Raw genomic sequence first — 10,022 nt, forward strand, 5'->3', positions numbered from 1 at the left:
TATCCCCTGTCTATGTAAGCGCTGCGGAATATGTTGGCGCTATACAAATAACGTTTATTATTATTATTATTATTATTATTGGTATAGCTTGGGTATATACTGTATATAATTATATATGTACAGCTGGTATAACCTGGGTATATACTGTATAAAATTATATATGTACAGCTGGTATAACCTGGGTAAATACTGTATATAATTATATATTGTAGCACAGCAGGGATTAAAGAGCACGCCAAACGGTCACTTTTCTTCTTGTTTGGTTTATTTATACAGTCTTTAACAGAAACATAAACCACTGGGTCTCCAGAGAAATAATAAATGATAGCAACAACAAAAGTTTCTGTTCAAGTTTAACCCTCCTCAGTCCGGAGGTGAAGCAGGTAAATCCTCAGCTGAGGAGACCATACAAGTCCATAGAGTTGCACAGACCTGTGGATGTCCAGAGCGCAGCTGGTCCTTATGCCTTCAATCTTTTCAGGCTCTAGTCCAAGGGCAGGCATATCCCCAGGGGTCCTGCTGGAACCATGCAGCGCCTCATCCACAGCGCCTCTCTGCTCACACTGGAAGTCACAGAGTAACTGCAGCCTGAATCTCCCAAGCAGACACACCTCACTCTACCTTCCACCTGTCTCCTTAAATGGCATGCTGGACAGGTTGTAAGATCTGGCCTGGAGTGAAAGAGGACCGGACTACATCACAGAGGCTAATAACCTCTGTGACACATACCTTCCACTCCAGACCATTCCTCTCACCCTGTTACATACTTCCCCCCTCTGCCCCAAGCCGTCTGGCTGGGCACCAACTGTAACTGAACAATAAATTCTAGACAGGGCATCTGCATTACCATGTAATTTTCCCGGCCTATGTTCCACTTCAAAGTCGAATTCTCGTAATGTTAAGAACCATCTTGTCACCCTGGCATTATTCCCTTTATTTTTATACATCCACTTCAAGGGAGCATGGTCTGAGATTAGTTTAAATTTCCTGCCCAGGAGGTAGTACCTTAGGGAGTCTAATGCCCATTTTACCGCTAACTCTTCTTTCTCAACTATGGCATAATTTTTTTCATAAGGGGACATTTTTCGGCTTAAGAACAGCACGGGATGCTCTTCTCCATTAATCTCTTGGAACAATACAGCCCCCAGCCCTACTTCCGACGCGTCCGTCTGGACTATGAACTCTTTTGAAAAGTCGGCAGCTATCAATATGGGCTGTCGACACAATACATGTTTTAGCTGTTCAAACGCATGTTCCGCTTCTGGTGTCCACTGCACCATTACCGACCTGTTCCCCTTTGTAAGCTTTGTCAGTGGGGCTGTAATTGTGGCAAAATTTGGGACGAAGCATCGGTAATAGCCCACTATACCTAGAAACGCCCGCACCTGTTTTTTGGTTAGGGGTCGTGGCCAGTCCTGAATGGCTTCCACTTTATTAATTTGGGGTTTAACTAGCCCTCTACCCACTATGTAGCCAAGGTATTTGACCTCTTCCATTCCCACTGCACATTTTTTTGGATTTATCGTGAACCCCACCCTCCTGAGGGAGTCTTATATTGTCTGAACCTTGCTGAGGTGGCTTTCCCAGTCCCGGCTAAATATTATGATGTCGTCTAAATAAGCCGCTGCGTACTTCTTATGGGGAGCTAGGATTTTGTCCATCACCCTCTGGAATGTTGCGGGGGCTCCTTTTAGTCCAAAAGGCATGGTCACATACTGAAAACAACCTTCTGGGGTAGAAAAAGCCGCGTTGGCCGACAGGGGAATCTGCCAGTACCCTTTTGTGAGGACTAGTGTAGTCATATACCGGGCTGAGCCGAGTCTGCCAATCAGTTCGTCGACCCCGGGCATTGGGTACGCATCAGATTCGGAAACTTCATTAAGCTTCCGCTAATCATTGCAGAAGCTCCATTCCCCTGATGGTTTCGGCACCAAGACTATGGGGCTTGACCATCCACTTGTTGATTCCTCAATGACCCCCAGTTCAAGCATCCTTTTTACCCCCTGGGACACTACTTCCCTGCGGGCTTCAGGGATTCTGTAGGGTTTTATATTGACCCTTACGTTAGGGTCTGTCCGGATCTCATGTTCCAGGACCCTAGCGTGACCGAGTCGGTCGGTAAACAGATCCCTATTCCTCTGCAAAAATTCTTTGCTTTCTTGTCTCTGGGATTTCGACAGGGTTTCTGCTATAATCACGTCCTGGATCTTACCCTTCGGCTCCGTGACCAAGCAGGCAGAACCCAGTGAATCCCGCTCCTTCCAGGGTTTTAACAAATTTACATGGTAAATTTGGATGGACTTTCTCCTACCTGGTTGGAGAACTTTTTCCACCACCTCGTATGGTCCCTGCCACTTGGCAAGAAACTTACTTTCTACGGTGGGGACTAGCACCAGCACACCGATCCCCTGGGTTAAACTGACTGACTCTGGCTGCCCGATTATATACATTAGCCTGCCTTTCCTGCGCTTGGAATAGCTGTTCTTTTACTAATGGCATTATCTTGGCAAGTCTCTCCTGCATTTGGGCCAAATGTTCAATGACACTCTTATGTGGGGTGGCTTCACTCTCCCATGTCTCTTTTGCTATGTCAAGTAGTCCACGGGGTTGTCGTGCGTACAATAGCTCAAAAGGAGAGAACCCCGTGGAGGCTTGTGGTACCTCTCGAATGGAAAATAGTAAGTACGGAAGCAAACAGTCCCAATCCCGGCCATCCTTTTCTACCACCTTTTTTAGCATATATTTTAATGTTTTATTGAACCTTTCCACCAACCCATCTGTCTGGGGGTGGTAGATGGAGGTGCGCAATTGCTTAATCCTCAGCAACTTGCACAGTTCCCTCATCACCTTCGACATGAATGGGATCCCCTGGTCTGTTAGGATTTCTTTGGGAAGCCCCACCCGAGTGAACAACTGGAGCAATTCTTTACCGATACATTTAGAGGAAGTGTTCCTCAGAGGTATTGCTTCTGGATACCTGGTGGCGTAGTCCATGATTACAAGGATATACTGGTGACCTCTAGCTGACTTCACAAGGGGTCCCACTAAATCAATAGCGATTCGCTCAAATGGTATTTCTATTATTGGTAATGGTACCAACGGGCTTCTGAAGTACGAGATAGGAGCATATATCTGGCACTGAGGGCAGGATCTACAGAATCCCTCTATTTCTTTATGGCACCCCGGCCAGAAAAACCTCTGTAAAATGCGTTCCTGTGTTTTTTCTGCCCCTAAATGACCGCCCAGTATGTGAGTGTGGGCTAGGTCGAGGACCGTATGCCTATATCCACCAGATATCAGAAGTTGTTTTATCACTTCATTATTTACTTTCGTTACCCGATATAACAATTCATTAATCAATTCAAAATGAGGAAATCGCACCTCACCCCCTGCCTCTTGGGGTACACCATTAATCACAGAGATATTTTCTCGTGCATTTCTTAAAGTCAGATCATTAAGCTATGCAGTCCCAAAATTATCCCTGTTCACCTCAAGGTCAGGTACCTAGGGTTCCGGAGTGGGTTCCTCAGAATCAGTCAGTCCTGCAAATGGAAATTTGTTATGCTGATGTTGAACACCTCCCATGGTGTTCGAAGTGCCGGTTTCGCAAGGCCGCGGTACCTCCGACCACAGTTCCCAAAACAACGCGAAGTCCCTCCCAATTATCAGTGGGTAGAGTAATTAGTTAACCACCCCACCTGGTGTACATAGGTTCTGCACACTGTGCCTCTGGTCACCTGGGCAACCGGGTATTCTTTAGTGTCCCTGTGTATACAGACCACCCCCAATCTACCCCGGGGGCCCAGTCCAGTGGCGATGGCTGAGTCCAGCAACGAAATCATGCTCCCTGAGTCCAGCAAGGCTGACACTTCCACACCATTCACTGTCACTTGACACATCTGTGGCTGGGTGTCTCTGTCCACCCCTGTAGCGCAGGTAGAATGTGCCACGAAAGAACAGTCCCGGCCATAGGAACATTCCATGGGTTCAACCCGAGCTGGACAATGAGCGGCGATATGCCCTGGACGTTGGCACTCCCAGCACGTAACGGGGTTGACCGGGTTTCTTTGCACGGGCTCCAAACCCCTTTGGTTCCTTGGCTTCCTTTCTGAAATGGATTTGGCGCTCTCTCTCCGAGCGTCTGCAGGATGACTAGGAGGCCTCACAGCCGCCGCCGCCTCTTCCGCTGCAACATACCGTTCGACCACGCCCACCAGGTTGTCGATATTCTCGGGATTTCCCTGGGCTACCCATCGTTGGATAGGCCTGGGCAGAGTCTGGATAAACCAGTCCATCAAAACCTTCTCTACTATTTGTGTAGGCGAGGAGGTTTCCGGCTGTAGCCATTTTTGGGCTATGGCAACAGTTTGTTTTTTCCTCGGGGAGTCGCCTAATGCCAGCGCATCCTCCACCACTTGTAGCACAGCGGGGGTTAAAGAGCACGCCAAACAGTCACTTTTCTTCTTGTTTGGTTTATTTATACAGTCTTTAATAGAAACATAAACCACTGGGTCTCCAGAGAAATAATAAATGATAGCAACAACAAAAGTCTCTGTTCAAGTTTAACCCTCCTCAGTCCGGAGGTGAAGCAGGTAAATCCTCAGCTGAGGAGACCATACAAGTCCATAGAGTTGCACAGACCTGTGGATGTCCAGAGCGCAGCTGGTCCTTATGCCTTCAATCTCTTCAGGCTCTAGTCAAAGGGCAGGCGTATCCCCAGGGGTCCTGCTGGAACCATGCAGTGCCTTATCCACAGCGCCTCTCTGCTCACACTGGAAGTCACAGAGTAACTGCAGCCTGAATTTCCCAAGCAGACACACCTCACTTTACCTTCCACCTGTCTCCTTAAATGGCATGCTGGACAGGTTGTAAGATCTGGCCTGGAGTGAAAGAGGACTGGACTACATCACAGAGGCTAATAACCTCTGTGACACATACCTTCCACTCCAGACCATTCCTCTCCACCTGTTACAATATGTACAGCTGGTATAATCTGGGTATATACAGTATATTTAAACACTTTACACACAACTAAAAAACGCACCAGAAACCTGCATGCAGCTTAAAACCGCATGTATTGTTTGAATCCACGTGCGGTTTTTAATGGTTCATGCAGTTTTTGGATGTGATTTCAATTGTAGTTCAAAAATGCAACAAAATCCATGAACACAGTCTTAGGCCGGCTGCACACAACTGGGTCAGATTCTGCATGCAGGACCCGGCAGTGGAATCCAACCCTGTGCCCCGCTGGCATCCGCATGTACCTGTAGTTTCTTTCTTTTTCCTGTACTGCGGATGGTCCACAAGGCGAGCTGTCGGACCCGCGCAATACAGTTTTTCTTTTTCTTTTAATCACTGACTTTCCAGCGCCGTCGCTAGGAGATGACAAGGGTGCCCACAACTTTTTTGCAATGTCAGGGCAGCGGGTCGCACGGCTTGCATTGAGTTTAATGGAGGCCGTCCGTGCAGAATCTGCACTGAATTAGAGCGTGCCGTGATTTTTCCGCCATAAGCGGAAGACCGCAATTGTTTTCCGCTCGTGTAGAGGAAAAAACGCTTTTCCATACCATGCTATAGGCGGTACATGCTGCGGAATCCGTAGGCAGATGCCAGCTCCATATTCTGGAATGCAAATCTGGCCGTGTGCAGCCGGTCTTAGGCTAATTTCACACGGGTGAGTCTGATATTGGGACGTGAAACTATGCCCCATATCACACTCGCCAAAGGGGTTGTTGTGTTACAACCAGCTCGCGTCACATCATCATATTCTCGTGCGATGCAGAGAAAAAACAAAAAAAATCGCTCATATTCATGTGCGATTTGTGCATCTTGCAACGCACAAATTTCGTGCAATTTTTGCGGCCGTGTGAAAGCAGCCTAAGACGCTACCAACAGGTTTTTACTTAGTCAAGGAAAGGAGTCATTTTGAGAACGCTTACGCCAAGGGGCAAGATCATGTTTGTAAATTAGCGCGGTTTAGGTATAAATATGGGCACAGATAAGGGGGGGGGGGCAGCTGAACTTTTGCACCCGGGCCCCTTAGCCTATAGGTACGCCCCTGCTTCCTATGTTTTATAGTAGAGAACATTGTTGTGAGCTTTGAGCCAAATTCTCCTCCATCGCTAACACCAAAGAGAGGGTTAACATGGTTCGGTGGATTAAAGAGCTGACAATCTGACTCTCTCCTCAGTAAGATCCTTAAATTCCTCTGATCTCCCTGGATTGAAATTCAGTAGCTCTGGCTTTTTACATTGGGACTCACTCTAGTCTGCAGACTACTTCTGCATTCAACAGCAGATCTCTTATCCCTGGCTCACCCCACACCCTCCTCCAGACTATGACTTTTGTTACTCCTGCCACATGGCACTTCCCCCATACCCTCCTCTAGGTCCTGACTTTTTCTTCTCCTGCCACATGGCACTCACCCTACATCCTCTTCCACGCTCTGATTTTTGCTACTTCTGCTATGTAGCACTCAACCCACACCCTCTTCTAGGCTCTGTTTTTTTCGACTCCTGCCATGTGGCATTCACTCCACACCCTCCAAACTCTGACATTTTCGAGTCTTACCACATGGCACTCAACACATACCCTCCTCTAGGCTCTACATTTTTTTCTACTCCTACTATGTGGCACTCACCTCATCCCCCTCCTCCAGACTCTGACTATTTTAAAATTTTTACAGCACCACATTTTCAGCCACCATCTTCCTGCTTTGTCTGCCTCAGCTGTTCCATGCTGCACACAGACTTCTGCCTGCTAGAGAAGCTGTGCTGTCCTAAAGTCCTTAAGCCTGCTAACAGAATGTAATGGTTATAAAGGATCACCAGATCTCTATAACCACAAGATATATCAGATTCATACAGACCTCCTTACATCCTAAAACCTCCATGTTGTACCCCATGGTCTTATTTTTTAAATTTTGCCATAAGATTGTCTACCCAATAAGTTTATAATGCATCCCCAATATGAGTCATGTGCATCTTCTTATACTGTGTGTAAGTTCTCAGAAGGGCAAACCAAGTAATCTTGTAGATATGATAACTTTTAATGGCTAACAAAAATACATGATGTTAAAGGGGTTGTCCCGCGAAAGCAAGTGGGTCTATACACTTCTGTATGGCCATATTAATGCACTTTGTAATGTACATTGTGCATTAATTATGAGCCATACAGAAGTTATCAGAAGTTATTCACTTACCTGTTCCGTTGCTAGCGTCCTCGTCTCCATGGTGCCGTCTAATTTTCAGCGTCTAATCGCCAGATTAGACGCGCTTGCGCAGTCCGGGTCTTCTTCTTTTCTGAATGGGGCCGCTCGTGCCAGAGAGCGGCTCCTTGTAGCTCCGCCCCGTCACGTGCCGATTCCAGCCAATCAGGAGGCTGGAATCGGCAATGGACCGCACAGAAGCCCTGCGGTCCACCGAGCGAGAAGATCCCGGCGGCCATCTTCAGCAGGTAAGTAAGAAGTCACCGGAGCGCGGGGATTCAGGTAAGCACTGTCCGGTCTTCTTGTTTAACCCCTGCATCGGGGTTGTCTCGCGCCGAACGGGGGGGCTGTTGAAAAAAAAAAAACCGTTTCGGCGCGGGACAACCCCTTTAATGCGAGCTTTCGGACCTCACAGGGCCCTTCATCACGGCATACCTGTGAGGTCCGAAAGCTTGCAATAAAATCATGTATTTTTGTTAGCCATTAAAAGATATCATATCTCCAAGGTTACTTGGTATCTCTTACTGAAAACTATCACACTTTGCTATACTGGTTAACATGATACCAAACCTTTTTTTTTTCTTATACTGTTGTTGGAATCAGCATGTGTATATGTAAAGCTTTCTGCAGTGCAGCCTTCAGGTCTTTGTTCCGTAGGCTGTAGATTAAGGGGTTGAGTAAGGGAGTTATTAGCGTATAGATCACAGTGACTACTCGGTTTAATACAAGAAGATTACTTGTGTTAGGGACAAAGTAGATAAAAGTTATTGACACATAAAACATGAAAACAACAATCAGATGAGACGTACAGGTAGAGAAAGCTTTGCGTTTTCCATCACTAGTACGAATTTTAAGCACTACGCTAAAAATTTTGACATATGAGTAGAATGTGGCAACAAAGGCTATGATGCCAAGAACACCTCCTACAATTATCAAGACTAGAATATTGATGGAAGTATCAGTACAAGAGATCTGGAACAAATGAGGCAGGTCACAAAAGAAATTGTGGATGAAGTTGGGACCACAAAACGTCAACCTTCCTAAGCATATGGTAAAAATGACAGGGGCGAGGAGAGCAGAAGACCAAACCAAAGACACCAACTGAGCACACATACTCCAGGACATGACCTGAGCATAGTAGAGTGGACGGCAGATGGCTACATACCGGTCATAAGACATGGAGGACAACAAGAAAACCTCAGTACTCCCAAAATAGATCACAAAGAACATTTGTGCTATGCAGTTAGAAAGGGAGATGGACCAGTCCTGGGTGGTAAAGTTAAAAAGTATCCTTGGGGCAGTGACCGATGAGTAGGACATGTCCAATAATGCCAAATTTCCGAGAAAGAAGTACATGGGTGTATGAAGATGAGCGCAAGTAACAACTAGAAGGATGATGAGAGAATTACTCAAGCAGGTCATCAGGTACACGAGGAGGAAGATCGCAAAGAGGACATAGATGGTCTCTTGATCATCCGATAGACTCATGAGAAGAACATGGGTGATCGTTGTTTGGTTTTTCATCATTCCAGTGTGATTCTTCCCAAAATTAATGGCATCAGGAGGATTTGGTGGAATGTATAAACACATTGGGTGGATATAACATTGTTGATACAGCATGCTTCATTTTATAACTCCTCAGTTCTCCCAGGTGCAGAAGGCACAGAGGTCCAAATCTCTGCTCATCCATAAATATGTAATAAGGTCTCTGGACACTCATTTTCTTGTTTACAATGTAAGATTTTCTAGATTTATTTTAACCAGTGAGGATCCACAACAGACATGTCTCTGTCGTAGATCATGGGCATTTCAAATCCATAAATTAAGATAGTGTAGCAGGCTAAGAAGGGTTGAGGCTCAGTGTGTATCTTAAGTCTAGACTATTAATGGCAGACAAGCACATTGGGTGTCTCTGTAGCATTCAATGGTAACCATCTGCTGCATTACTGGTGAGCTGTAAGTCCAATAGGGCCACAACATTGTCAAGTAGGACACTGAATTATAAGGTGGGGTCTTCATATGTCCTTGTGGAGGTTAATCACTTACAATGTTCCCACAGTACTTAATCACAAATTGATAAAAACAAATGGCTTTATATTCAATATACAATTTTTGTAAACGAAAAAAATCCAGTCCCAAGGGGAAGTTGTCACTATGCTGCAAAACCAGGCATGTACTTACATCTCAGGCAGTTATACAAATCATTAGAGTTGTGGTGTGATCAGATCTTGATATCTGAGGCTTTAAAAGTAGTTCTACCCATAGCCTACAAAAAGGCTCTCAGAGGCTTCTTATGTGTAGTGACCTCTTTTTTCAATTGTGTGAAGCTTGTGGACCACTATACGCCTCTACGACAAAGAGAAGAGATTTCAACCAGTTACCAGAGTTTGAGAGGGGGCCCATTATTGAGATACAAGAAGCTGGATGGTATTTGATGTTCTTTATCCCACCATCACCTATAAAATAGAACTGGGTTGTCTTCAGCAACTAATCTAGATTTAGTTTGGGCATAGATAATGGCTGTGTTTGTGTCTGGAGACCCAGTCCTGCCTCTGCTGTGGAGCGGCACACTGCCAACTGCAAGTATGATGGTTTGAGTGGCCATCGCATACTACAGTCGTTACCTCTAGTAGTGGCGCAAGGGACAATGACAGCTCAGCAATATGTTCAGGACATCCTGCAGCCATATGTGTTGCCTCTCATGGTAGAGCTTCCAAGAGGCATTTTCCAGCAGGATAATGCTCGTCCACACACACAAGGGGGTCACAAGAACGTCCCCACAACATTGTCACACTTCTGTGGCCTACCTGGTTGC

General features: G+C 46.0%; 1 protein-coding gene across 1 annotated transcript; it reads right to left on the minus strand.

The window, feature by feature from the left end:
- Positions 1-7,789: 7,789 nt before the first annotated feature.
- LOC136620267 (olfactory receptor 1E5-like) lies at positions 7,790-8,731 on the minus strand. Its single transcript, XM_066594969.1, has one exon. The coding sequence runs from the start codon at positions 8,729-8,731 to the stop codon at positions 7,790-7,792; it is 942 nt and encodes a 313-aa protein (XP_066451066.1).
- Positions 8,732-10,022: the final 1,291 nt, after the last annotated feature.

This window comes from Eleutherodactylus coqui, chromosome 3, assembly GCF_035609145.1.
Source record: "Eleutherodactylus coqui strain aEleCoq1 chromosome 3, aEleCoq1.hap1, whole genome shotgun sequence".
In the NCBI taxonomy this organism is placed as follows: domain Eukaryota; kingdom Metazoa; phylum Chordata; class Amphibia; order Anura; family Eleutherodactylidae; genus Eleutherodactylus; species Eleutherodactylus coqui.

Excerpts from the sequence above, each read along its gene's own strand:
- LOC136620267 (XM_066594969.1), bottom strand. The coding sequence starts at position 8,731 with ATGAAAAACCAAACAACGATCACCCATGTTCTTCTCATGAGTCTATCG.